Source organism: Knufia obscura (assembly GCF_036327395.1).
Source record: "Knufia obscura strain CCFEE 5817 isolate CBS 148926 chromosome Unknown scaffold_4, whole genome shotgun sequence".
In the NCBI taxonomy this organism is placed as follows: Eukaryota; Fungi; Ascomycota; class Eurotiomycetes; order Chaetothyriales; family Trichomeriaceae; genus Knufia; species Knufia obscura.
The window spans coordinates 264192-290465 of record NW_027042690.1 but is presented as its reverse complement, the minus strand read 5'-3'; the positions used below and the strand labels follow the sequence as shown (position 1 = coordinate 290465).

At 50.3% G+C, this 26274-nt stretch overlaps 11 protein-coding genes across 11 annotated transcripts; 6 read left to right on the top strand and 5 right to left on the bottom strand.

Moving 5' to 3' along the window:
- Window positions 1-302: 302 nt before the first annotated feature.
- Window positions 303-1955, bottom strand: PMZ80_004023 (uncharacterized protein; the record flags this gene model as incomplete). The annotated part of the gene is made up of 1 exon (XM_064872450.1): window positions 303-1955. The coding sequence occupies one exon, from the start codon at window positions 1953-1955 to the stop codon at window positions 303-305; it is 1653 nt and encodes a 550-aa protein (XP_064731108.1).
- Window positions 1956-2700: 745 nt separating this feature from the next.
- On the top strand, window positions 2701-3710 carry PMZ80_004022 (uncharacterized protein; the record flags this gene model as incomplete). Its single annotated transcript, XM_064872449.1, has 4 exons — window positions 2701-2843; window positions 2890-3088; window positions 3137-3424; window positions 3471-3710. 4 exons carry the CDS (start codon window positions 2701-2703, stop codon window positions 3708-3710), a joined length of 870 nt encoding a protein of 289 aa, XP_064731107.1.
- Window positions 3711-4338: 628 nt separating this feature from the next.
- PMZ80_004021 (uncharacterized protein) lies at window positions 4339-5943 on the top strand (the record flags this gene model as incomplete). Its single annotated transcript, XM_064872448.1, has 1 exon — window positions 4339-5943. The coding sequence occupies one exon, from the start codon at window positions 4339-4341 to the stop codon at window positions 5941-5943; it is 1605 nt and encodes a 534-aa protein (XP_064731106.1).
- Window positions 5944-7242: 1299 nt separating this feature from the next.
- PMZ80_004020 (uncharacterized protein) lies at window positions 7243-7740 on the top strand (the record flags this gene model as incomplete). Its single annotated transcript, XM_064872447.1, has 1 exon — window positions 7243-7740. The coding sequence occupies one exon, from the start codon at window positions 7243-7245 to the stop codon at window positions 7738-7740; it is 498 nt and encodes a 165-aa protein (XP_064731105.1).
- A 750-nt stretch (window positions 7741-8490) lies between these two features.
- On the top strand, window positions 8491-8973 carry PMZ80_004019 (uncharacterized protein; the record flags this gene model as incomplete). The annotated part of the gene is made up of 1 exon (XM_064872446.1): window positions 8491-8973. One exon carries the CDS (start codon window positions 8491-8493, stop codon window positions 8971-8973), a length of 483 nt encoding a protein of 160 aa, XP_064731104.1.
- Window positions 8974-10403: 1430 nt separating this feature from the next.
- PMZ80_004018 (uncharacterized protein) lies at window positions 10404-12014 on the bottom strand (the record flags this gene model as incomplete). The annotated part of the gene is made up of 1 exon (XM_064872445.1): window positions 10404-12014. The coding sequence occupies one exon, from the start codon at window positions 12012-12014 to the stop codon at window positions 10404-10406; it is 1611 nt and encodes a 536-aa protein (XP_064731103.1).
- Window positions 12015-12894: 880 nt separating this feature from the next.
- Window positions 12895-14733, bottom strand: PMZ80_004017 (uncharacterized protein; the record flags this gene model as incomplete). Its single annotated transcript, XM_064872444.1, has 1 exon — window positions 12895-14733. The coding sequence occupies one exon, from the start codon at window positions 14731-14733 to the stop codon at window positions 12895-12897; it is 1839 nt and encodes a 612-aa protein (XP_064731102.1).
- Window positions 14734-15326: 593 nt separating this feature from the next.
- PMZ80_004016 (uncharacterized protein) lies at window positions 15327-16131 on the top strand (the record flags this gene model as incomplete). The annotated part of the gene is made up of 2 exons (XM_064872443.1): window positions 15327-15438; window positions 15494-16131. The coding sequence occupies 2 exons, from the start codon at window positions 15327-15329 to the stop codon at window positions 16129-16131; spliced, it is 750 nt and encodes a 249-aa protein (XP_064731101.1).
- A 145-nt stretch (window positions 16132-16276) lies between these two features.
- DIS3 (exosome catalytic subunit dis3) lies at window positions 16277-19321 on the bottom strand (the record flags this gene model as incomplete). The annotated part of the gene is made up of 1 exon (XM_064872442.1): window positions 16277-19321. The coding sequence occupies one exon, from the start codon at window positions 19319-19321 to the stop codon at window positions 16277-16279; it is 3045 nt and encodes a 1014-aa protein (XP_064731100.1).
- An 892-nt stretch (window positions 19322-20213) lies between these two features.
- PMZ80_004014 (uncharacterized protein) lies at window positions 20214-21197 on the top strand (the record flags this gene model as incomplete). The annotated part of the gene is made up of 2 exons (XM_064872441.1): window positions 20214-20937; window positions 20986-21197. 2 exons carry the CDS (start codon window positions 20214-20216, stop codon window positions 21195-21197), a joined length of 936 nt encoding a protein of 311 aa, XP_064731099.1.
- A 2122-nt stretch (window positions 21198-23319) lies between these two features.
- On the bottom strand, window positions 23320-24703 carry PMZ80_004013 (uncharacterized protein; the record flags this gene model as incomplete). The annotated part of the gene is made up of 2 exons (XM_064872440.1): window positions 23320-23545; window positions 23601-24703. The coding sequence occupies 2 exons, from the start codon at window positions 24701-24703 to the stop codon at window positions 23320-23322; spliced, it is 1329 nt and encodes a 442-aa protein (XP_064731098.1).
- Between the last annotated feature and the right edge of the window lie 1571 nt (window positions 24704-26274).

The window sequence follows — 26274 nt, the reverse complement described above, 5'->3', positions numbered from 1 at the left end:
TCCTTTCGGCTATCGGTCAGAAAGGTTGTGGCGGTCTACGCGACGATCATGATACTTTCAGAGGTCGCTATCACCGAACGAAGAGTAGAAGGCGAAGCGCAATGACGTGAGAGACCTGAAGCGTTGATGACTTGGCGGGAGTGAGAATATGATAGCCAAGCCTGAATTCGATGCTCTCACATCTATTATCAAATGTCTGCCTGTCTATAGGATCTCGGTATTCAACAATTCTCCCTTGAAGCGAACGTCTATAAACAAACGCTCCAGCAGATACAGCACGCAAGCCAACATCTGCGTCGAAGCTACGCCTTGTTCTTCGCCTCCGGAGGAGGCCTCTTGCAAGAGAACTTCAGCATTATCTTTCCTTCCGGCGCTTTGTCCTCCTCGTCCTCCCTTTGCCGCTCCGCACACTTGCAATACTTCAGCATCGCAGCGTCGAGTTCCGCTTGAGTGTCTGGTGAGTTGTCCGGATCAGCCTCCACGATCTCGTACATGGCGATGATCTTCTCTTCGAACGTCAAGCACAAGCCATCGCAGACCCTAGAGGGCCCTTGCTGCGGGCTTTTCCCTCTTGTCCTGGTTGTCGGGTTCTTCTTTTTGCTTGCTGGGCTAATTTCGGTCGTATCAGCTGGACGTTTTGGTTTTTTCGTCCACCGAGGTCTAGTGGGCTTAGCAGGGAGCTCAGCTGCTGGTATTTCGTCCGCATCTTCCGTCAGGTCGTGATGTTTACGCTTTCTCTGGTTTGTCTGTGGGGGCAAGTCTTCCTCAGCTGGGGACTTGCTGGTGTCTTTCGCAGAACCTGTCTCCGCCCACGTCCATTGCTGAGTCTCATGCAAGCTCTCATCTAGTATGGAGGGAGATAAGTCAATCTCCGAGTCTTTCGGTTCTTCAGAGCCTGCCAACGACGAGGGAGCCGAGATCTTGATTTTGATCCCGGACTTCTCTGGAAGGTCTGGCCCTCTGGGCCGCGGGGGTCTCTTAGTCGCAGGATCGGGGCTCTTTGAAAGCTCTGCTATCGCAGGACTCTTGCTGGGGGCTTTGGTTGACCTAGTTGGCCTCTTGGTTGGAGTTGTAAGCTCTGCTTCAGCATGCTCTACCTCTTCAGTCAAGTCCTGCTCTTGCGGGCGCTTTGACGTGCGCGATCTGGTAGCCGCTGCAGGTGATGTTTTCTGTTTCTTGGCAAGAGCTTCGGTCATCTCATCGCTCTCGTCGGCGTGCTTGCGTTTCTTCGATCGTGATGGTGCAGCAGTTCCCGATGAGGCACTAGGTCCCGCTTCGCCAGCAGTCTTCTTAGGCCGAGACCTTGACTCTCCAACATTTACTGTGTCTGCACTCCCAGCATCCTCGATTTCGGGCTGGGCGACTTCTGGAGTGGGTGACCTTTGTCTACTGGGTCCCTTTGCTGGCTTCATAGGTGATCTCGTGCTCGTGGCAAGGGCAGAAGTCTTTCCATTCAGACCGTTGCTTGCTGACACATGATCTTGTTCGTTACTGTCGTCTTCTTGTGGCGTATCCTCCGGCTCAGTCTTCTTCAGCGACTTGTAAAGCTTGCTAGTACTATTGTCGGCCAATTCCTGAGCCTTGGTGGTAGGCTTAGCTTTCCGGGTCGGACGACCTTGGTGTTCAACCTTGTTGGCGTCTGTGGTCTGCGCAGCTTCTGACGTCGAAGCCTTCTGTGGTGACGACTTCTTGGGCGGCATCGTGCTATTATTCTGCCCTTGCAAAGTTGTAGACGAATTTGTGCTCAAACTCGTCCTGGAAGAAGCAGGTGAGGCGATCAGCTCAGTCGTTTGCTTGGACTTATAGCTACTTGGTGTAGATGTGGCAGTGTCCGTGAGTGCCTCCGGGACAAGATCCGTTGCGAGTTGCAAAGCTGTCGATGACCGACTGCCGGGAATGGACTTGAGATGAGGTACAGCATTAGCGACCGATCGCGTGCGTGCTCGAGTGGCCATTGTTCGCTTTCCACTTGAACGTGTGATGTACTAGAGTGACTGGCCGTGCTGTCGCATCTTTGACCGTTCTTTGTTGCGGGCGGTCAAGAGGACGTCCGGATCCGGGACTATGATATCTACCTCCCAGTTGTGCTCGAAGGCTTCATCGTCTTGGGACAGTGATGATGTCCTCGATACCCGGTCGAGCTTGTGAGCTCAAAAAGCAGCAACAAAGAAGAACGTCGTAGATGCGTCTGACGGGTGGTAAGTCTCACTGTTGGTGTCCTCTAGCTTGTTTGCTCAAGCTGTTCTTTGTCCAGCAATCGAGCTGAGCAACTTGAAGGAACGGCAATCTACGACTGGGACTTGCAGGCACGGTGGATGATAGCAATGGATGTAAATGCTGAAGCACGAATATCAAATGATGTGCCGGATGATGGTTCTGCTCGTGCTCCCATCCCATGCTCTGCCACCCAACATCTGAGCGGTGCTACGCTAGCGACACATCTGCCAGTACGGCCAATGTATCTGAACGAGAACCTAGAGCAAAGTCGCTGCTTCTTGACCTGGACTCGCCTTCCCATCCATATTCTGACACACTTGCCACAGTGTTGAAGTGTCTTACCTTGAGCCTCTACACTCGCTACTCTCGCATAACCTTCCGCTTTAGTACGATTGGACACGTCCATCGAGACGACTACGAAGTTGACGAGTTAAAGAGAGTAGCAGTCTCAACTCTTCCCCTACTACCGACGAATCCTTCCCAATGAGGATACTCAGCGGCTTGCTCAGTGCGAGCGTATTCGCTCTGTCAGCCACGCATGCTCTCGCCGCAAGCTGGACATTCACAGACGCAACTGTTTCCGTGCAGGGTAAAGGCACTGGCGTAGGAGGAGCCAGAAAGGACAAGTAAGCTCAAGAACTAGTTGGGAATCATGGATACTGACGAGCGAAGCCTCACACCCGGAAAGCCCCTCGCAAAAGAATTCGACCTGGGACCGAACGACAGCCTCAAGGTCATCCTCACAACGCAAGAAGGAAAGTCAGCTAAGCGACCACATCAAGCATTCTTACTGCTGAAGGACTCCTCGTCTAACCTCGATGTGTCTTACCCGCTGAGTGTCAAGGAGTCTGGAAAGGCGAAGGTCGATCTGGTATGTGGACAACATGCAAGCAATGGGCACAATCTGACGGAATTGCAGACACAAAAGGAACTACCTACACAATTCTTGAAAAGCCAGTCGAAGGTATCAGCGAGTCTTGTCATTGCTTCGTTCGGCTCCTCAACAGGCTACAACTCTGAGGCTTTCTCTTTGAACGTCATATCCGACAAAGGCGTATCAGCTAGTACTGCTGAGAAGCCATTGAGATATGGAAAGCTACCAGAAATACACCATATCTTCCGAGCAGACCAGAAGTCGCCAAACGTCCTGATCAGTACCATTTTCACCCTTGGAGCTATCGCTGCGCTCCCAATTCTGCTTGGAGCCGTAAGTTGTGCACGTCCAGACCATGGGTATTTGCTGACACTACTAGTGGCTGTTCCTTGGAGGCAACATCAATCACTTTTCGAAAGCCATGTCAGATGCGCCCATTGCTCACGCTCTGTTTGTGGGCTCGATCATTGGCCTTGAGGGCATTTTGTTCATGTATTACTCAGTCTGGAACCTCTTCCAAGCGCTTCCAGCGCTGGTTGCTGTTGGCTTGATCACTTTCGTCAGCGGCAGTCGTGCATTGACAGAGGTTCAGGACCGACGTCTAGCAGGTCTGCGATGAGCTGGTAGCTGCTATTGTACGACCACGAGGCTAAGGATAGACAAAATAGAACCTAAACCCAAGACGCGCCCAGCACTGTGCTTGTATCGTCCACAACCTCTATTAGACAAGCTTTTCGTTCTATCACTTCTACTGGATCTACTGCTGACCATTCATAGCCTAAAAGCATCAGCGAATGCCGGTTTGAGCTAGCAATTGAGCACTCCAATATTCGCTGCTTGTGTTAATGTCAGCAATCTTGTCCTAGATGACAGCTTATGGTTACATGCATAAGCACAACACAAGTCTTCGTCCAGATACCGATATCCATCAGAAAACACAACTTGCTTATGAAGCAACAGGTATCAAGCCTCCTGTTCCTGGTGATTTGCAGCCCGTGGTTCGTGCCGAAAGGTCAGCAACACAGCGGGTAGCGTGCCGGCTCGTTCTGATTCGTCAGATTCCGTCTCGGTCAAAGCTCGCTTCCCAACAGGGCAAGGGCGGCTTCACCAAAAAGCTTTTTCGGAGATCAGCCCCATAAATTCGCCCTGCGTCATGTTCTTTCGATTCATTCAAAAGCATGAGATCTCCGCACCATGCAGCAAATTGACCTTCTGCACGTGGCTGTCGCATCGCTCGTCCTTCGAACATGACCGAACGCTCACGAAGTCCGAGTGTAGAGTCGAATCGAGAGATAGATTCCATACACTCGAAGAGGCACCGAGCCAATCCTCATGACCTGGAGGAAAGCCAAGGAGATGTCAGACACGAAAATCTAACCTTCGATACAATCCTGCCATTCCGCGACCAACCTGGCAGCCCAAACCTCAGGAACTACGACTCACCATTCAAATGGTCAAATATACGAAAACAGACATGTATGGTCCTCTCATGCGCCGCTACCTTCCTCGCCGCCTATAGTGCCGGCTCGTACTCAATCTCTTCCGAACCACTCCGCGCGAAATGGAATGTCTCAGGCACAGCATTTCAGACAGGCGTAACAACATGGTGCGTTGGCTTCGCATGTTCGCCCATGTTCCTCGCACCACTTAGTGAGCTCAGCGGTAGACGCCCGATCTTCTTGTTCTCCGGCTTCATGTTCCTGGTCGCACAAATTGGCTGCGCAGTCACTGACACATTCGCCGGTATGTTAGTTGCACGCTTCTTCGTCGGTGCAGGAGCTTCTACGTTCGCGACTATGATCGGTGGTGTTATTAGTGATATCTACCATGCTGAGGATAGAAATGCGCCGATGGCCATCTATTCTGCGAGCGCACTAGCAGGGACCGGGTTTGGACCGATGCTTTGTGGTTTCGTTGTGCCTAGGACGAATTGGAGGTGGGTTTTCTGGCATCAAGTTATTGCGTTGGGGTTATTGATGACTGCAATGGTGATCTTGTTCAAGGAGACAAGAGGGTCTGTTTTGTTGAGCCGGAAAGCGAAGAAGATCAACAAATATCTTGATTCTTTGAGCGGACAGGTGTCGACCGCGGAGAAAGTAACAGCTTCCTATCCAATTCGCTATACCGTCGCGGCCGACGCTTCACGACATTCTATCGGTCACCTCCTATACCTCAGTCTCACAACGCCGTTCAAGCTCCTCTTCACTGAGCCAGTGGTGTTCTTCTTCTCGCTATGGGCCGCATTCGCGTGGGGTGTCCTGTACATGCAACTTAATGTCCTCCCTCTCGTCTTCAGCACCAACCACGGTTTTACGATCGAAGAACAAGGTGCAGTTTTCGCTTCACTCATCGTTGGCGTGCTGATCGCAGTAACAATCAGCATTTACCAAGAAAAACTCGCCAAGAGGTGGCGCCCCAAGCTCTTCGACAACCCCGAAGGACGTCTCTACTTTGCTTGTCTGGAGGCCGCATTTCTACCCATTGGTCTGTTCTGGTTTGGCTGGACAAGTTACGGAAGTATACCTTGGATCGTGCCCTGTCTAGGAATTGGGTGTGCGATGATGGGAATTTTCAGTATTTACCTGGCTGTCTTCAATTACCTGGCGGATGTATATCATCGTTACGCGAGTTCGGCACTGGCATGTCAAAGCTTCTGTCGGAACATCCTTGCTGGGGTCTTTCCGCTGTTCAGTCAGATTATGTTTCGGAGGTTGGGTTTTCCGGGCGCGAGCAGTCTTTTAGGCGGTGTTGCGGCGGTATTGACGATCGTGCCGTGGGTGTTGGTGTTTAAGGGCGAGAAAATCCGAGCGCGGAGTAAAGTTGCGAGTGAGGTTATGGATGTACACCGGTAGCTCCCATAACCATGATTCCTTTCATCTTCAGGCTGCTTGTTTCACTGACTCGTGTAACATCCTTCGTGGCACAGGCACTACGTTCATCTACAAGGGGGTGTTTGTGCATCGGGCATCCTATTGAGATGGTAAGGGATTTCTCGAGATAGCCTCGGGCGTCGACTTCGATAATCTCGGCCGAGATAATGCTTATCGATAGGTGTGTCGTCGACATTATAAGAGTCTACATTTGGGCCGGTCGGTCATAATGCTAAGACTTTAGTTCCAGGCATCTAGAAACCCTAACTAGGTTAGTCTAAGGCATTCTTCTTTACTAGCTTATTACTCCTCCGTACAACTAAGTAATATACTAGTATTTATATTAAAAGGCCTTTAAAAGGGCTTCTATATAAAAGTAATTTAATAAGTACTTCTTAAGACCTTTATTATATAAAAGGGAAGATATAAAAAGAGTATATAGTCTAAAACCTAGATTTTATTAATTACTTTATACTTTCTATAAGTAATAGTACTTACTATATAATTATTAATAAGTACTTCTTAAGTACTTAGATACTTTTAGTAGTAATAAGTAACTACTCTAAGAAACCTAATATAGTTTACTTTATATTTTAAAAGCACTTTAGAAGTACTTATATACTTAAGTATACTTATAATATATAAGTAAAAACTTTAAAGTATCGAATCTATTAAAAGATATATCTAAAATAACTACTTAGAAACTACTTTTAATATCTAAGTTTTACTAATCTTTATTTACTATCTATAAAGTACTTTCTATATACTTTATAGTATTATATCTTTTTATTATATAAAACTTATTAAAGCACTTTAGAAGTACTTAAAGTAAGTAAAGTACGTTATAAGGCCTTATTGTATTCTTTCTTTCTCGTAAGCTTAATACGTAGATTACTATAACTTACCCAAGGTCAATTTCATTTATATCCACTATAGCTCTAGTAGTATCCGCTATAATGCCTTAACATAAGCTTAATCAGGATTTTTAGATGCCTGGAACTAATGTCTTGGCAATGTGACCGACCGGCCCAGCTATCTTCCCCATCATAACGTTATGAACGCGACATGACGCGTGCTTCTATGTCTCCGCCAAAACATCCGAAACGTCATTGCATGGCCTTTCAGGGATTGACTTCACCAAGCTACCCTAGCTATCAGCCATTATTATTCTCTTCATCTCTTCCCTCTACATATCTTCCACATCTCATCAGATAACCATCTACCATACACAAATCACACAAATCACTCCAAGACCAACATAATCACAACACAACCACCACCATGTCCTCCTCAACTCTCAACTACCCCCTCCTCTCAATCCCGGCCTACTACATCTTCTCCCTCCTCCCGCACATGTACGCCGGCGCAATCCTCTCTTCCAACGGCTACAAAGTCAACAACGCCAACCCAAAAGCCTCCCTGTCTCCCTCCGCCGTCCAAGGAAAAGTTCCCGACGCAGTCTACCAGAAATACCAGCGCGCCGAAAATGCCCAGTCCAATAATCTCGAGCAGATGCCGCTTTACGCCGCGGCCATTCTAGCCTCAGTCATCGCGGAGCGAGCGACGGTGAAGGGACTGGGGCATGCGGCGACAGGAGGCGATGTGATGGGGTTGTCGAGCTTTGTGGCGAGTTGGTTTATGGTTAGGACGGTGTATACCGTTGCGTATGTGCAGATTGCGGATCATACGACGAGTTTCTTTAGGAGTACGATGTGGGCTGTTGGGAGTGGATTGGCCGGATATCAGATCTACAAGGCGGCGCAGATTCTGGGGCAGTAAATGGAGAAAGCAGATGCTGGTACGATGATGAGCTCGGACGATAACTCGCACTCATGAACGCTACGTTCCATACGATTGCTTCATACGTATCTTGTAATACTAAGGTGGTTAAATCGATCAACCTATGTCTAGACAGGATTACTGCTAGTCAAATACAACGATTGTTGTTCGCAGTTCATCATTCTCTTTCACAGACATCGAGTGCCTGCGAAAACCAGCTGCGATCTAACAGAAGGCTCCTTCCCAAGGGGAAATACATGGAAAGCAGTAGCAGTTGTGATATCATTGATGCTTCTGGCATGATAGCGTCGCAGGACTCTATAGTGAGCCGTAATATATTACGGCAACTGCAAGTCTTGCTTCTGGCTTGTCAGTATGCCAGATTTCATCGTTGTTTACTACCTTTCACTCATGAGTTTCCTGAACGGGTATCACCTTCGTGTTATGTCCTTCTGTTCACTCAACTGGGTGAAGGTCAGCATGAACAATGATGGCGCGTCACGTTACTTTTCACGCGTCCATTGAATGCTATAAGCAGCTTGAATGGAACGCAATCCGGTAGGTGCAGGGAGTGAAAGAAGTCAGTCAGCAAACACGCTCGACTATGCAGAACTCTATAAACATGTCACCGCGCGCAGAGAAATATATTCTTGTCTGACCAATTTCTTCTTCGTTCTCATCTCCCATAAACTCAGAAGACAGTAACATCTCAAGTCTCGGCGAGTTCCCATCATGCCACAACCTGCGTCGATGGATGAGATACCGTCTAACGGCATACCCCTTGAGCAACAAGCTAGAACGCCCGGCATCCTCAAGCGCTTTACCGCAAAGGCGATGAGCTCGACTCGCTGGGTCCTACCAGCAAGAGTTGTCGACTTTGTCACTACCTACTTTCCGATACCCTTGCAGTCACCACGTATCCTAATATCGCGCATCAGGCTCTTCTGGCCACCTATCAAACCAGGTATGGTCCGGCTAGAATGGGAGTGCGACTGTGGAGAATTGCTCTATGGCGATTTTATTGATCCGTCCCCAGCAACGCTGCCCCCGCATCTATGGACGGCAACGAGAAAATTCCAGGGCCTTGATACGAGCTCAGAAGCGGTACAGAATCAGCCCACTGCTCGAAGAAGCCCATCTCCATCAGTCTCGGCCAGTCCTGGCATGGACCAACCAGAGGGTGACAGAGACTCTTCGGGAGACCAGCCATCGAAGTCTGAGACAAGTGTATAAGCACAGCACGATATCACTACGTCAGGTAGAAAATACCCCGAGATCTGCATCTATCAGAAAAACAATCCACATGAGCTAGCGGAGATCGATATCAGTAGTGTGGTCAGTCCACTCCCGATCGACGGAGTCGTACTCAACCAATCCATACTATCTTCAAGGAGAATCGCACTGGTTTCAAACTGTTCGTGTACCCGCTGCAGCAACGATCGCAGGAAAATCCGTCCGAGTGAGTAGCAGCTACCAAGGACTATCATGTTCAGCCCCGCTAGCACTCTTAGTTTAACATCTCTCGGCAACCTCAACCTACCAACCCTTCGAATCCGTGGTCCAACATAACCCAGCGCTGGCTGGCCCTCGTTCACTCAACGAGCCACGCTTCCCTTGGAAGCAATACATCAACAGAGGAAAGTACTCGTTCACGCCTTTTCCAATGAACGAGCCTGCAATCCCCCCACACGCGTTCGTCCACTTCATGAACAAGAAGGCAGCAGACCACCCGAACTCTGACTGGTCAAGAGAGTTCCCATACAAATCAGGAGCTTCGCTCATACACACCGGTTCTGAAAAAGACGTCGGCTGGGGCATTGAGATTCAAGAGGGCCCGAACCTGTTGCTCTTCACTTTACTTTCACTCGCGGCTCTTGGTTTGAGTATTCTGGTCGCCGTGCTGGTCAGTCGGTCCACCAACGCGCAAACCGGCGTGGCGGTCGGTGCTTGGATGACGAGCGTTCAGGCCATATCATCGCGATGTTACTGTTCCGACGGGCAGAAAATGCTCACTGGCGTGACTGATGTGGGTTATCGTCAGCCTGGGGGTTCGTCGTTATGACGCTGGAAACTGGATCTAGTGTTATATTGGCAGTGCGGCAAAGATACCTTTAAACGGAGACTAAGTCACACTCCTTCAATACAATGCGTAACTGTGAGGTCGCATGGGCCGCCATAATGTGGGCTCAAAGTGGATGCTGTCATGTTATGCCAGTGAGTGTAGACTGTGGGGAAGAGTAGAATCGACTTGCCGCATATCGTGGCCGTCTGGTTTATTAATCTGGTCCACGCCATACAAGTGCTTACGATATTCTTCTTTTCCATGCGTGTGTCCCAACTCTGCAATATTACTCCTTCGTCCAAATTCTATCCGGACAAATTCGCGTAACCGTAGTACCCAATTTCTCGACTACCTACTTTTAGAGCGCAATTTCTCGACAACAGCACCTAGAAATATTGCTTAACAAGCTTCTATATGAAACACTACAGGTAAGTAAGTATAGTTACCAAGTCTTAGTCGCTCCTGTGTTGCATAAAGCCGTATGTTGCTGTAGTAAGCTGGATGTCAACACGGTGAATTTTAGAGACTGTCCGGATAGAATTTGGACGAAGGAGTACACCGTCGCTATGCAATCCTCTTTCCATTGTGCATGCTCCCAAACCTAGAACTCAACAGCATACTTCTTCCGTATCACCTCCCCATACCGATAGAAAATCCACGCTATCGGACTTATCAGCAGCGCAATAAAAGCCAACAAGCTGTTTCCCCAGCCGTATCCCAACGTCGCATACATCTTCGGTCCAGCCAACGGCAAGAACGCACCGACTAAACTTCGCAGCACTGTATTCGCGGCTATGGCGCTGGCAGCATGAACGGTGAATGCGTCGACTAGGTAAGTCTGGATGGGCATGAAAGTAGCCAACATACCGAAACCGACCCACAGTGTGCCGATGATACCCATTATCCAGTGGATCTGCTTCTCGACGGACCAACCATACCAGAACAAGCCGATTGGGATGAATAGACAACCTGGCAAGAGAGGTGGCAGACGATATTCCGGCTTCATCTCGCCGGTGCCGTTCTTGGCGGTCAATCGCTTGAGAAGTCGATCGGAAAGAGCACCAAAGACGACTAAGCCGAGCATTGATCCTATGCCAATGCCAAGGAAGACGAGACCCACTGGACCAGGCCCGAAGCCATAGACTTCCTCGTAGACGGGCGTAAGCGTTGTGAAGAGGAGGTACAGATAGCCATAGACGACAGCCATGTAGATGGATAGTGCAAGCACAATAGGCGAGAAAATCAGCATCTTCGTGGGTCGAACAATGGCGCGGATGAAGAAGTCCTTCTTGCTGATTCCGGAGTCGAGCTTAGACTTTAGCTTTTCGTTTCCCGTCTCCTTCTTCAGCTTGTTGGTCAGACGCTGGAGTAGGACTGGCTCGTAGGTCTCGCGTTGGAAGGTGATTGAGAATGCGGCGGTGACGCCAGATACGATAGTGATCAGCCAGTATACCCATCGCCAACCAGCGGCCTCTGCGAGAAATCCCCCTGCAACAGGACCGATGACAGGACCAATGAGTGGACCAAGTGCACAAATAGCCATTGCTCCACCGCGTTTCTCTTGGATGAACACGTCTGCGACACTACCAGCGAAGATAGTGATGGGGCAGGAACCTGCGATACCTGCGAGCAGTCGGAATGCGAGAAGGCTACCTAGATCCGGGGCAAGAGCACATGCCAGATTCCAGACCACGAAGAGAAGATTGCAGATGTGATACACTGGTAGTCGACCGTAGATTTCTGACATCGGTGCAATGAAGAGAGGGCCAATGGCATAACCCAGAATATAAATTGACACGATGAATGACGCTAATGTCGAATCTGTTGATTGGAAGTCGCGCATCATGAGAGGTACCGCTGGCGCGACCATAGACGAGGCAAGAGGCGTTAGGAACGTAAGAATTGAGATGATAGCGCAGTTGGTCCATTTCTTCTTGACTGTCCAGTTGATTGGCCTTCGAGGATCTGATGAGTCGGTCCAGTCAACGACGTTTGAGGCAGATGCTGAGATAACCCGTTCAATGGGGCCTTTTGTGTCGGCATCTTCAGTTGTGTCGATTACAGGTACGCCCTTCTCGACGTCTGCATCAGGATGTGCATCGTGTGATGATGGCGGTGCTGTTGTTGCTGTACGCCGAGATGATGATGTGCTACGTCTTGTATTCTGGACGTTCTCGCCAGCCGAGGTAGGCTTTTCTGGTTCCCCAGACATTGTGGCAGATGCCAGACTGCATCCGTGTGAGTAAGAGCCATGAATGTCGTTGTATTGATAGTAGGCAAAGATGGTACGAATGTGGAGCCAACGCGAAGTGGAAGGAGTCGATGAACTTACCTGAAGCACTTGGCGCTTTTGCTTATTCGGTGTGGACTTTTGGTTCCGGCAATGTGTGGGAGGCCTCACCTAGGAATCTGCGAGTGCCGCAGAACAGTGTGCACAAAGAGTTGTTAGGTTCTTAGGAAGTTGTTGATGTATTGGGAGGAATTAGGCCGTGACACGACGTGTGTATATTCAAACAAGGAGTGCAAGTCGCCATCGCTCCTCCTTCCACCAACGGAACCTCCGTGGACGACAACACTGCAGAGCCACTCCACATTCGGTTTTCGGCTCGGATAATATCAGGGAGATGCAAGCGACGGTTGCGATGGTTATCTCCGCTAGATCATGCAGCAATGGAGCAGCCAAGATTGCTTGCTCGATGCTATACTGCTTTGATTCGCTGGATACGAAAGGACACCCCTCTCTGCTGCGCTTGAACAGTCCAAGCTTCGAATTACATTCAGGCATTAGCTGTACATTTCAGGCACAAATGTTTATGCATGTATGAATATGGCCTCGCTACAAACCAACCTAACGCATTTCAGCATCGGGCAATCGATCGCACGCGAAGTCGTGTATTCTCGCGTAGTGACAAACACATACTAGAACTCGTCTGGAAGTCTTCCATGCATACAGAGCATATTTCAAGAACCGTGAGCCCCAACATAGGGCGAAGGGCGGGACACATTGACTGAATAGTAGAGCTGTACAGCACTTTCCCGGAACCTGGGCTGGCCCCGTCGCACAATTTGATAGAACAGACATTCCTCAACAGTTATGTCGCATACCCTCCCGAATTGAGCTGTCTAGGTTCACCCGCAGCCTCGAAAGTACCATTAGGCAGCCTTCGGACAGCCTGTGCTGCACTTTGACCGGGCGCAACCCATGTCACGTTGTGTCCGAGTGACTTCATAAAAGCCACAGTCTCGTTGTTGTATGCGTACTCAAAGCTGACTTGATTAGGAATCAGCTGGTCGTGTAATCGTGGTTGAGCTAATGCTTCTGGTGCAGTCAAATGCTTATCGAGAACGCCAATGATATTCTGAATGGTCGAGGTAATGATTCGGGAACCACCTGCGGCACCGATTACGAAGTACAAGGTCCCATTTGCGAATTCTGCGATGACAGGCGAGATGGATGACAGAGGTCGCTTGCCTGGTCTGATGTAGTTGGACGGCGAAGGCGCGTAACCAAAGGCATTCGAAGATCCTGGAATCGAAAAGTCGTTCATTTCGTTGTTCATGATGACACCAGTTTCCGGTACGATCAAATTCGAGCCAAAGAGCAGGTTGACCGTTGTGGTAAGTGAGATCGCCATTCCAGATGCATCGGCGACCATAACAGCAGATGTGCCTGGCGTCTCCAACGATTCGATACCTGATGGATCATAGTACGACACGTTGAAGCTCTGGACATCAGATATCTTGGCTCGCACGTCTGCTCCTGTTTCAGGCAACAGTAGCTCCTCCTCGTAACGTGACAAATTCGCTACGAAAAGAGGGTCGCCAAAACCTGTTCGAGCTCCATATGCGAAACGCATAGCCTCATCCAGACGATGGGTGCTCAGATTGGCGGTACCCGGGTCGTAAAAATTGCCGTAGCCGGACAGGGTGTTCAGCGTGGTTAGGGCAATGCCACCGGAGCTTGGTGCGCTAGTGCTGTACAGATTATAGTCTCCATAGGTAATATTATTCACGCGACGTATCGCGACCGTATAGTTGGCTAAGTCTTCAACGGTCATCGTACCGTTTGCTGCTCGGAGTGCTGCGATTGTCGTCTCGGCAATGGCACCGTTATAGAAAGCATCTGGTCCTTCATTGGCGATAGTTTCCAGCGTATCAGCATACCGCTTTCTCGAGATAACGTCTCCCAGTCCGACCAAAGTACCATTTGGACAGAAGTCAAGAGCCCAGCTTGGCTCAACACAGAGGAAGTTTGGGACTTCTGCTGACGCGTTCGCTGACCGCATATAGCGGACGAGATCTTGCGTTACGTTCCAGCCATAGCGAGCAGTATGAATAGCACCTTGCATGACGTCCTTCCAGGGCATTGAGCCGTACTTCTCATGCAGGTTCTGTAGACCCCTGACCTCACCAGGAACACCGCTGTTGAAGGTCAGTTTAGTAGGGATACATAGGACGAGAGAAGTGACCAACCTTGCAAGACCACCGAAGATGCTCAGATCAGTGTCATTGTTGTACATGTCCTGGAAGGCTGCAGCAGGAGCAGTCTCTCGAAAGTCAATGAACTCGTACGTTCCATTCGGAGCTCGAACAAGCATGAACCCGCCTCCACCAATGCCAGAGTGATACATCCCGACGACACCTATGCAGAACACGGTCCCAACAAGAGAATCTGCTGCGTTTCCGCCATTCTCAATGATGTCGATACCTATCTTGCTACAGATATCGCTCTCACTTGCTACAGCACCTCGGTTCGCAGATGCTTGCCTTTGAACAAGATCGACATAGGCAGGCAGAGGGTTAGCATTGACTTGTGCCAGTAATGACAAGCCTGCTACAAGGTGCAGGAACAATGATAACATTGTTGCTTTGCGAAGGATGAGTGCAGAGCTGGAGGTAGCTCGAAGATCAAGCAGCGGGAACTCGATCATTTTGTACCTGCCTGACAAGGATGCAACGCACCTTCCGCACTAGGACAATCCAGTGATGGATGGTATGCACCTGCTACTACTAGCCCTGGTGAGCACGAAGTCCCTTTGCAAAGCGATCTCTGATCCTGAGGTCGGTGACTGCCCCAGTCTTGCGCAACATGCTCAGCCATAGCTGCCATCAGTCATCTTTGCCAGCAGCGTGAACATCCACCGCTGCCGTGGGTTGAAGATAGATACGTCGACTGATTGTCGATGCCCAAGATAAGGAGCTTTGGCTTTCCAGTCGCACATCCCCGCAAAGCTTGACTCCTTCGAGTCGCCGATACGTCAGCGGCTGATAAGCAGAATACGGATAGATCTAGTTACCATCAATGCATCTGGTGAACATCAGGGCACATCCGACACACCACTCACGCAAGTCTCTCCGCATGGCTGAACGGCTCAAGCACTTCGCTCCAACATTTGACTTCTAGAACAATAGCATCAGGCGCTACACCTTTGTCTGACTGATACTCTTTCTAAGATGTAGTCTTCGAACGGTCCGCTGCAGCAGCAGCTTTCTCACCAACAATACAAGGCCAGCCACACCCAACATGTCCCCTCCGGAGCCCTACATCAGCGAAGCAGAAGACCAATCCGCCGGTCGATCCGCAACATTCATATTCCTTCACGGCTTCAGCGATGATGCAGAGGGTATACCACTAGGTACATCTCATCTACCTCCTACCTCACCATGGTTTACTAACCCAATACAACCCAGGCCTAGCCCAACAATTCCAATTCAACCACAAACTCCCCTACCTCACCTGGCTCCTCCCCAACGCCGGCCGCCACCCCGAAGCGATGGAAAACGCCTGGTACATGCCCAAAGCGCTCCCTAACGCGCTCAAGCCTCGTGTCCCAGGCACAGAACAAGAGGATGAATCAGCGCCGGACGATGAGGAGGGGATCCTAGCCGCATGCGATCGGATCGATGAGCTAGTACGGAAGGAACTCGATCGCGGTGTAGAGAAGGACAGAATCGTAGTCGGCGGATTCAGTCAGGGCTGCGCTGTCAGTCTGGTTTGGGGTCTCGTTGGGAAAGAACGGAATAATGTGGCGGGGATGGTGCCGATATGTGGATATTTTCCGCTTGCGGATCGGATTGGGGCGATACGCAAGGTGCGTGGATATAGTGGGGAGCCGGAGGCTGAGACGAAGAAGTGGATGTTGGGACATGGTGATCGGGATGTTCTTGTGCCTACGAGTTTGTTCAAGCTGGAGGCGGAGGCATTGGGGAAGTGGGTTGATATGCAGAGGGATGTGGAGGGTCATTTGTATGAGAGGATGGGCCATAGTACTTCTCCGGCGCTCCTAAGGGATTTACTGGCGTGGCTGAGTAGGGTTGTGCCGCCGTGAGTGAGATGCAGTGGTGGCGGCCATCTGGGGCAAGGAGGGGTACGACAGTTGACGGGCGTGCTCCAGAACGCCGTGAAAAGGACCAGAAGAATCGGCCAACTTCTCATTCGAAGGGGAGCGATTGGGCAGCCACTACAAAACGTCCTCAAGCAAGCACCACCATTCTGACCTTCCTCTTGCCCTTCTCGCGAGCGCCGCCCTTTTCCTCAGAGCTAACGCGCACTTTGACCTCCTGGAACAACTCGACCCGTCGGCCCGATTCGTCCCGCTTGCCCTTTTCAAACACTGTCAAGGCATAATTCTCAGGCTCAAATTCGCTTTCCTTCGTCACCAAATCTTCTTCGCTTGCACTCTGCTGGCCCTTCTTAGGCTTCTTCCTCGGCGACAAATCAAAGTCCTCAAGTCTGACGACACCTTCAATACCGAACTTCGGCACGAATATCACTGCACCATTTTCGAAAACTCGCATCACATAGCCGTCTTCGATCACACCTTCATCACCCATTCTGGCTTGTCGCTGCTTCAGGGCCTGACCAACATAATACTCAATGCTCGCTCGTCCAGCATGCTGAGCATTTCGATGTCTGAAATTCAGATTACGGCACACATTCTCAAGCTTGCTCTTGTTCCGTAGTCCTTCGTCGACAGTTTCAGATCCTTGACCTTCGTACTCGATGGCATATGCCAGTTGACGATGCACCAGCAGATCAGCATAACGACGAATCGGCGACGTGAAGTGCGTGTAGATCTCTGATGCAAGTCCATAGTGGCGGAACTCAGGTTCTGCGTGCGAACCGCTGCAGAAATACTCGGCTGAGGTCATGCAGCGAGTTGCCAGGATGCGGATGAGTGTGTTGAAGAATGGATGCTCCGGGTCAACGCATGTGTCGAGACTATCGGCCAATGCTTTAGAAGAGGAGACATCAAGTTCCATGCCGCGCATGCGCTTGAGTTGGTCGGAGAGGTCGGCGAAATTGGTTGCTGGTGGTGTGGCATGTCGTCGAAGTAGTGCTGTCTGTGGGAAGACTGACTGGATTTTGGTAGCCACCGTGATGTTGGCGAGAAGCATGAACTCTTCGACTAGGCTGTTGGTTTCCAGTGAAGCCTTGGTCTTAACGTCAGCTAGGGGGTCACCAGTTTCGTTGCTAACATCAGCGGACTCGATGCGGACTTCAGGCGAGGACAAGTTGAGAGCACCTGCTGCCATTCTCTTGGCACGGAGCATCTTCGATAGGCGCAGCAAGACGCGCATGCCGGCAGTTAGATCATCTTGAGCAGATTTGTCGTCGATTCTCTTTTGCGCCGCTTCGTAAGAAAAGCCCTCTCGTGAATAGATGACAGATTTTGTGAAGTCCGCTTTGACTACCTCTGCATCTGGTGTCACCTCCCAAATTGTGGAGAAAGCATATCTTTCAACATTTGGCTTCAGCGAGCACAAATCTGTACCCAGCAGTGATGGCAGCATGTCAATGCGCTTGTCAACTAGGTAGACTGTGGTACCTCGAGATGTTGCCTCTGCATCCATAGGATTGTTTGGACGCACAAAGTGAGACACGTCAGCAATGTGTACACCAACCTCGAAATTGCCGTTGGGTAGCTGACGAGCATGTAGGGCATCGTCGATGTCTTGACAGCCAGGTGGGTCAATAGAGCAGACAAGAAGATCTCGAAGGTCTTTCCGTCCTCGCCAGCCTGGATCAGATTTATCTTGTGGCACTTTCCAGTCACTTCCTTCGGATGGGAGGCAGTCGAGGATGGCCTTCGGAAACGGTCTGTACTGCACGTCGTATTCAAGAAGTAGAGCTTCAGTCTCAGCTTCCTTAGTCTCGAGTTCGCCTAATGATCGTATGAAGTGACCCGCAGGATATCTGCTATCCCTATCCCAAGCATCAATGGTCGCGACAACACGTTTGCCAATCAGTTCGTCGACTTGCCGGGTGCGCATTCGTATCTTCGGGATCTTCTTGTCCATGGGCACAAGAAAGACGGTCTGTTGACGGTTGCCACCGCCAGATGTTGCGTCGACCGTACCGACATACTGTCGCCAGCTTCGCTTCATGACACCGACCACTTTAGCTGTGGGTTGTGCTCGATCAGCACCGGCACGGTGAGCATTCTTGACTTCTTCTTGCAATGCTCGGCGCTCGCCTTCAGTAACAATTGCGCCCCTATCTTCCTCATCATCAGCACCCTCATTTTGGTTCATAGCCTCCTCGTCGATAATCTTGCTTGACGGCTGCTTCCATTGGTCTTTGGGCAGAACTTCAACAACAACCACGTCCCCTGACACTGATCGGTTACTGCTTTCTCGACCAAGGATGAGAAGCGGCTTGTCAAAAGCCGGGACCTTGACGGTACCCTCGAGGTAGTTGTATGGCGAGACATGGAAAACACCTTGATGCAACACACTGGCCTTCAAGCCTGTCTGCATTCGTGATTGCGTAAAATATTCCGGGTATATCAACTCTCCTTGAACAGCTCGATCCTGGCCTTCGGCAACCATGTCCAAGAGATGGTCTGCATTTTCGAGCCCACTTACGTATTCTCGCAACGACAATGCCTCGATGCCCTCTGCTTTCGACTTCCTCCGATTGTCTGCATCATTCGTAATTACCACTATCGCTGGTGCGTTCTTCTTCGCTGCCGCCTTTAGATGAGAAGCATACCACTCTGCAGACTTTCTGATGGCTCGATCGTTTCGATCATTCACGGTTTCACCCTCTTCACGAACCACGTTTGTCTCAGCTCGGAACTCGTTAAAGAACAAATAGAACCTCTTCTCTTCACTTTTCACCAAGGACATTATCCGATTGTAGAGCGGAAGAGATCTGTTTCGTAGCTCGTCGAGGACGGTCTGAAGGATGATGACATCGTAGAAGGCATCGCTGTGCTCTAGTAAGTCTATACCTGTAAGCAATACATTGGTATCTGGCACGAGATAGTGGCCACTAGCAAAAGACTTCGTCTTCGCTGGCTGTCGTGAAAGAACAGGCTTTGGCACGTTTCCACTGGCATCTGCGGCAGCATTCGAAGCACAAGTCGAACATAACTGTGACGAGCATGAAATGTCTTTGCGCAGATACTGCTCTCGAACAACCTTCTGTACTCTGCCACTCTTCAGCGATCGGATGAAGACCTTGCTGGAGATATTGGCTGTGTTATCACCGAAGCTGCGCTTGAGACTCTTCATCGTGTAGAGTCTTCTACCGCGCAGTTTCGATCTTAATAGATGCTGGCAAAGATGTACCACTTGCCATAGACCAGCGATTTGAGGTTGCGGCAAGCGCTAGGATTGATGGAAGCCTGAGGCAGTAGCATGGGCTGTAATGCCCGTGATCCTCCGTACCAGGCGTGATATCTTGCCAAGGCTTGTCCTCGGAAACTTACCTATATTGAGGTTGGTCTAACTCGCATTGGTAGATAAACGACAAGGTGCATTCTGGCTCCTCTGCTTTGCGGATGTCCTTAGTTCATTCATTTCGTGCGTACGTGTACATACCACATCTGCGGAATATCGACCGTAAGCTCCACGAATGCAGGTCTTTTCTCGCTTCGGCCGAGCTACTCCTCGCTTTCGGGCTGTTCGACTCCTTGACCTCGAGCGTGCCCCGGTCAGTAAGGCATTCCACCGCCTCAAAGGCTTTGCTTTTGTAATATTCTTTCGCTCGAAAGCAGCCGTTTCACACAGCAAGAGGAACTATTCTTTCCTTCCTGCATCGAGAAAAACCGCCTGTGTGAGGCCCGCACTACGTTAGAACTATTTGGAATCAGCGATGAACATCGTGCTCATCGCAAGCTAATAGACGACGTGCATAGCTATTGGACAACTGCTGACGGGCCATGAAGCTGAATATCCTAGCTCAATGAAGCCGCTTTGCGAAATGCTTATGCTCGACATCAGAGCGCCATACCCTTGCTCTGCCCATGAAACACGAAGGCATAACATCAGGCCGGGATAGAAGTATCTTCGTAGTCACTGCTAACGTTACGGATGTCTATAAATATGCTGTTTCGCACACTTACTTCGTCCTGTGAAGTAGAGTTGTTCGATATCGACCATTACCTCTTCTACTACCAGCACCATGTCTGCATTTCCATCCCCAACCAAGACGTACCACACAACAAGCTATGATGCGATCTCACCTTCCCTCCCAGCCCTCTCACAGAAGGGCAAGAACGTCATCATAACAGGCGGCGGTGCAGGAATCGGGAAAGCCACCGCACTATCCTTCGCCAAAGCTTCAGTCACAAACCTCGCTCTCGTCGGTCGCAGACTACAGCCCCTAGAAGACCTCAAGAGCACTATCACCAGTTCCTATCCTGAAGTATCAGTCCACGTCTACTCAGCCGACATCGCAGACGAAGCAGCCCTCAAGGACGCCTTCGCCTCGTTCGCAAAGCAGATCAACGGCCCAATCCACACCCTTGTAGCTAACGCAGGAATGAGTCCTGGCTTCCTACCCGTCATGGAAGTCACAACCGAGGATCTCATGGCTTCTCTGAACGCTAACACGATTGGTACTCTGAATACAGTCAAGGCATTCATACCACACATCCCCACCGAAGCAGACGAGACGGGCTTCCGCGCTAAGATCATCCACACGAGCACCGGTGCGGCACAGGTTGAGATGCCGCTTAACACGGTATACTCGCTTGGCAAGGCAGCAGGGGCGAAACTATTGCAACACGTTGCGTTGGAGCACCCGGATATCTTCGTGCTGAACTACCACCCTGGCATCATAGAGACAGAGATGATTGAGCGAGAGAGGAACAAGAGCGGCTACGACTTGAATCCGAAGGACGATAGTAAGTTATGTTACCATCCTGCTAGAGGGCGAAGCTAACAATACACAGTATCTCTACCAGCGGACTGGACAGTCTGGGCTGCATCGCCAGAGTCACTGTTCCTTGGGTCTGGGCGATTCATATGGGTGCATTGGGATGTGAATGAGCTGAAGGAGATCTTTGCGAAGTATAAGAGTGGTGAAGAGAAGGATGGCATCGAAATCATGGGTGGCTTGCCGATTCATAGAAACTTCGCCTTGGGGTTGGTGGGCTGGATCTAATCGCACATCTACGATCCAAGGTGCGTGGCGTGCCCACATTGTTGGAAAGAACAGCTGTTCGTTGGAAATCTGCTTCTCTTCCCGGTTTGAGAAAGGTTTGTTCCGAGCATTTGCACGGAGCAGTGTCGTCAATAGAATTGATTCTGACATCGATGTATCATTTTCAGAATTCACCACAGCACCTATCGCCCAAGTTCGGATCGTTCATCATCAGATTGTTTGTCGTAACCATGCCGTGCCAACTCATTTGGTAGACCCTGGCTGCTCAGCGTGTCAACTTTCTCAACGAGGACATTGCTGCAGCCGGATAGTCAGCGTGAGTTTCCAGAACAGACCACTACTAAACGATATCGACAGAAGGAGACTCACTGCACCGCAACTTCCGCAAGACTTGGTCCCGTTGGTCTTGTTACCGCATTTTGGGCAGGAGCCTGGCGACATCTTCTTGCTGGTCTCCTACACTTGGAGGTTACGTCTTGTTTGTGACAATGAGGCTTTTGACTGATGTTCAGGGAAGGCGATGATGGAGAAGTGTAGAGTACCTACTTTCTATAGGATTCACTGTAGATGCAGTGGTTTACAAAGGCGGGGTCTAGATAAGATAAGATTCGAGCCTGACGCTAGCTTGATCTGGAAAGACACTGAGGGGGAAGGAGCGCCCCGAGCCAGCACCGCAGCGTAGCTACACCGCGGAAAGAGAGAACCGTACAATGGGGGTTCAGAGAAGGAGGTGCGTGTTGACTGAAATCCCAACGTCATCGTTTGTCCATCAATCGGTCGCCCATTTATTGAGTCTGCTGCTACAGTAGTCATGCAACCTGAGCATTCTATCCTCGTCCACGTCGCGAGCTGGCTGCTGCAATCAGTTGTTCATGGTCATATAACCACCGGCTTACAGGACAATCATCGACACGGCCTTCCCAGTCTGGCGGATACGGTCGTCCCATGCCCTCTTGTATCGGCTCCCAGAAGGCATGTCTCACCGCCAGAGACATCTCTTGATTGTACTGTCGTGCCATCTCGTGCATGTAGGATAACTGTCAGGCAATGAGGATCTCGTGACGGCGCCATCAATAGTCGTCACGTGTAAAGTGCCGCGTCAAGCGCAGGAGGTCATCAGCTTCGGCAAGTATCGGTCTTGGGTCTAGGATAGGCGTGTCACTCTCGATGAGCTGTTGCACGCCGGACCAGTCAGACTATTCATCTTCTCGTGCATGTGTTTGAAAGTGTATTGCCTTGCAACGCATTGTCCTAGAGGTGCTAGGTAGTTCCCACCTATGGTCCTTGACCACTCTGCCTAGTACTTCCGACGAGATACACAGAGACATGGGCGTCGAACAGAGTTGGAAAGATGATGCGGAGTACCTTCCAGCATCTGCGAATGTGCTCTGTCTTGTCGAATATGTGTATCATTAGTCGGACTCTTCTCAATGAACTGGACGTGCCGGAGTACCGTGCATATCTCTATCAGAGGAGCGTGCTCTCCAAGTTGAACATGAAGCAGCGAAACGGAGGACGTCCGCAAACCAGGCGGACCAACAGAAAGGTGGACATCGACTGTCTTTTCTCGGGCTAGAACCGGCAAGCATTCATCTGGAAGCTGTCGGTACGTGGAGAGGATATTCGGTTGGATGACTGTGCGGCTTGTCGAAAAGGCACCACGGAATCTGATGTCACAAGGAGTAGCTTCCTGATCTGCACGCGAAGCTCGACAGGGAGACGTAGAAGTTCGCTTGATGACTGCGATGACATCTGTAATGTGTGGTTGTACTGACGTTAGAAGTGGGAGATGTTCGAAGTTTATGGGAGAGGAACACCAGGTCAATGTAAAGCAAGTATAGATACATTCATGTTCAATACAAGTGGTTTGTTCAACACCGGGCTAGAATGTCCATGGTAAATCGATCAATGCAATCAAAGCGGCTTTCGTCTAACTCAATGTCTTCCATGATGCTCTTGTCTAACTGAATGCAGGGCATGGTGCTCGTAAAGTCGTGAGTTCGTCAACGCTAAAGCAGAAGATATTCGGCCGCGCCATGTGCCCCCATGGGCGACGACCTGACTTCAGTAGTCTTGGGGCTTGTGATGGGCCTGAAAAGCGAGAGGCGGTGGTTGCTACCCGCTATAGGTGGTCGAGTACTTCTTCGAGAGTATCTTGGGCGAAATCCTTAAACTCTCCATGCTGATCGGCCTTGTACTTCTTGAGGTATTCTTCTCGTTCGGGGTTCATCTTTAAGAATGTATCATTAGTCAGCTCAACCTTGGTGAATTTGTATGCTGCTGCTCCTAGGAGCGGTGCAGCGGCGGCTGAGACAGCAAGTGGGTTGTTTGCAAAGGCGCAAAGTTTACTACAATGCTATAAATAAAGAAAAGATCAATGACTGGACATTTATTTCCGATCACCGATCATCATATGCACTCACTTTCTTGTTCCTGCTTGGGGAACGCCTGCGGACAGGACTCCTGTCATCACTTCTATCCCTATCGTAGTTGCTTCGGGCAGCTGATCTGGATTGATCTCGGCCATAGACGCTACGATCTCGCCTTGATGGACCCTCAATCATTTTCCTGTCGTTCTGACGTGGGCCAGCAAGCTGATCGTATGTGTTTTGAGAACCTTCTGATCGTTGATATCGTGACCTCGATCTTAGTGAGTCCTGGGTGGAAGGACCATCGTAGTACCACTGTCCATCTCGACCCTTGTAGTAGCCGGTGCATTCTTTCGCTCTTTGACGACGTAGATGTTCTAGTCTTCTTTTATGTTGCAGTTCATGTTGCTCGCATAATTCTTTGTGTTTCTCGTGCTCCTCGGCCATTTCTTTCCATTCACTAATTGCGCCCTTGATACCCAACGCAGCAAGACCGATCGCTGCAGCATCCTGCCATCTCGCGTTGCGGGACTGTTTGTGTGCTTCTTCGGGCGAAATTTCTCCTTGTTGAACGGCGATGATTCGTTTGTCATGGCTCTCGATCGACGAGTACACTTTCGATGCAGCGTGAATGGTTGCTACCGATGCTAAACTTGCAGTGATCCACTTCTTGCGGCGCATTTTCTTCATTTCGTGTTCTTCATCGGTTGAGGAACCAAGGTCGGACGAGGACGAGGATGAGCTGGAGCTCTTACCGCGTCGCGAACGGCCGCCTATAGACCTAGCTCTCCGGCCTCGTGGGGGAATGGATCCTTCAGAGTCAGAGCCATAGCCGCCAAAATCACGTGGATACCGGCCGTCCATTGAACTCGTCTGTCTTCTGTTCCGCGGTCGTCGAGGCAATACCTCTCCTTTGTGTCTCACGACTTCCACGATCTTTTCATCTGGCTGCACCTGTGACCGCCTGCGAAGGACATAGCCCTTCTCTTCCATAGTCCTTGAATCAACGATATCCGGATCATCTTTGGGCACTCTCCCGCGCATTTTCTCCCACCGTTTTTGTGCAGGATTTCTGACTTTGTCATAATGTTGGGTGCCCAAGGTCACAGCATTGAGAACGTAGGGAGCGGCCTCCATATCGACTGATCAGGCTGTAGCGAGCCCTGTGAAACGTATGCAAATATTTGGCGAAAGAACCGGGCTGAGCAATCTCATTCGCTGAGAAGCATGTGCTCGATGCTGCACTGTATGCGCCCTGCTTCACACCAGTATGCGGGATTTGGAGATGACGAGCAGGGTTTATTTCCAGATTCGGGCTTGTGGCAGACAGAATACGCTCAGATCCTGCAAAAGTAGTAACACATGTGTGAAATGTGCGATATGGTCGATACGCGAGGTCGTGCGAAGAGTTGAGATAGCAAACAAAGATCAGAATAGACGAGCTCAATTAAAATGAGATAGGTGTGAAGCAGACCACGTCACTGGAAGTAATCCGTGTACACCGCTTGCTGAGTAGTACTAAATGAAGACGACCTGCCCTTGTCGGAGAAAAAGAAATCTATGGCTGGAAGATGAAGAGAAGAGCACACCGCAGAGGCAGAGAGATGCTGCCCGAATGCCGCCTTGTCAGCACAGAGTGGCTTTGGAGCTCAACAAGCATTTTCAATGGCACGGAACTGATGGACGGTGCCGAGTGATCTGTAATGAATCTGGAATGGTCGAACCTAGGAGCCCACTTCATGTGCTGGCATGGGGGTGGTCTGGACCTGTAGACCGTGTCCAAGTAAGACTGCGATTTCTCGAAATTGCTTACCACTGGTAAAATCCACTGACGACATTTGTGATTTTCGAGAGGATTTCTAGTGGGAGAACAAGCATCCTCGCGTCGGTTGGCCTGTCAGGAACACAAAGCATAGCACGATTGGAAGGAAAGTGAGAATTAGTTGCCGGAAGGACGAAAGTATGCGATGTGATGGCATTGCGCAGCTTTCGCGAGAGCAATGCGTGACTCTAGCTTGCGAAACTAGAGCGGACGATTGGTTGAGCGTAGGACAGACACGAAGCGTTTTGGTGCTGAGATTGGTGAGGCGCTCCGGTGACGTATGGCCCCCAGTGCTGGTCGCGCTTCCAAGGACGGAACCATTTCTGGTAGAACAACCGCCCGAGCATACGGCCAACTTGAAGTGAACGAGAAGACAACAATTTTGAGATATGGGCGGGCGCCTGGTCATGGCCTGATGTGGAGGGTATCAATGCCCACAAGCATGAGAAGTTGAGACTAAGGTGTAGATGACCGGCTGACTCAAAACATTTCTCGAAATGCATGCTCCCGCTATATGAAGGGTTATGAGTGCCGGTAGACAGAGTTATGAAACAGTGCATTTCAAGGTTGGCGAGGAGCAACAGAGAAGATGTTCCTGCGATCAATTATTAACATGAAACGTTGATGATCGAGACCGACCTCGAGACGATCACACCTTCAAGTTACCTAGTCAGTCAACGCCGCTCGACCTCCCTTCCTACTCTAATTTAGTAGTCTCTTAGAATGTGGTGATTGCCTTAGGCAAGAACGAGGCTGAATACGTACCTGCCACGCTTGGCCCGGATCTTACGCTGCAGGTCCCACCGAAGTTCATCCCGCACCTGCCATTACCATTCCGTGAGTTGAGGGCAGGCGCCCCCCAGTTTAAGAGTAGTAGTCACACAGA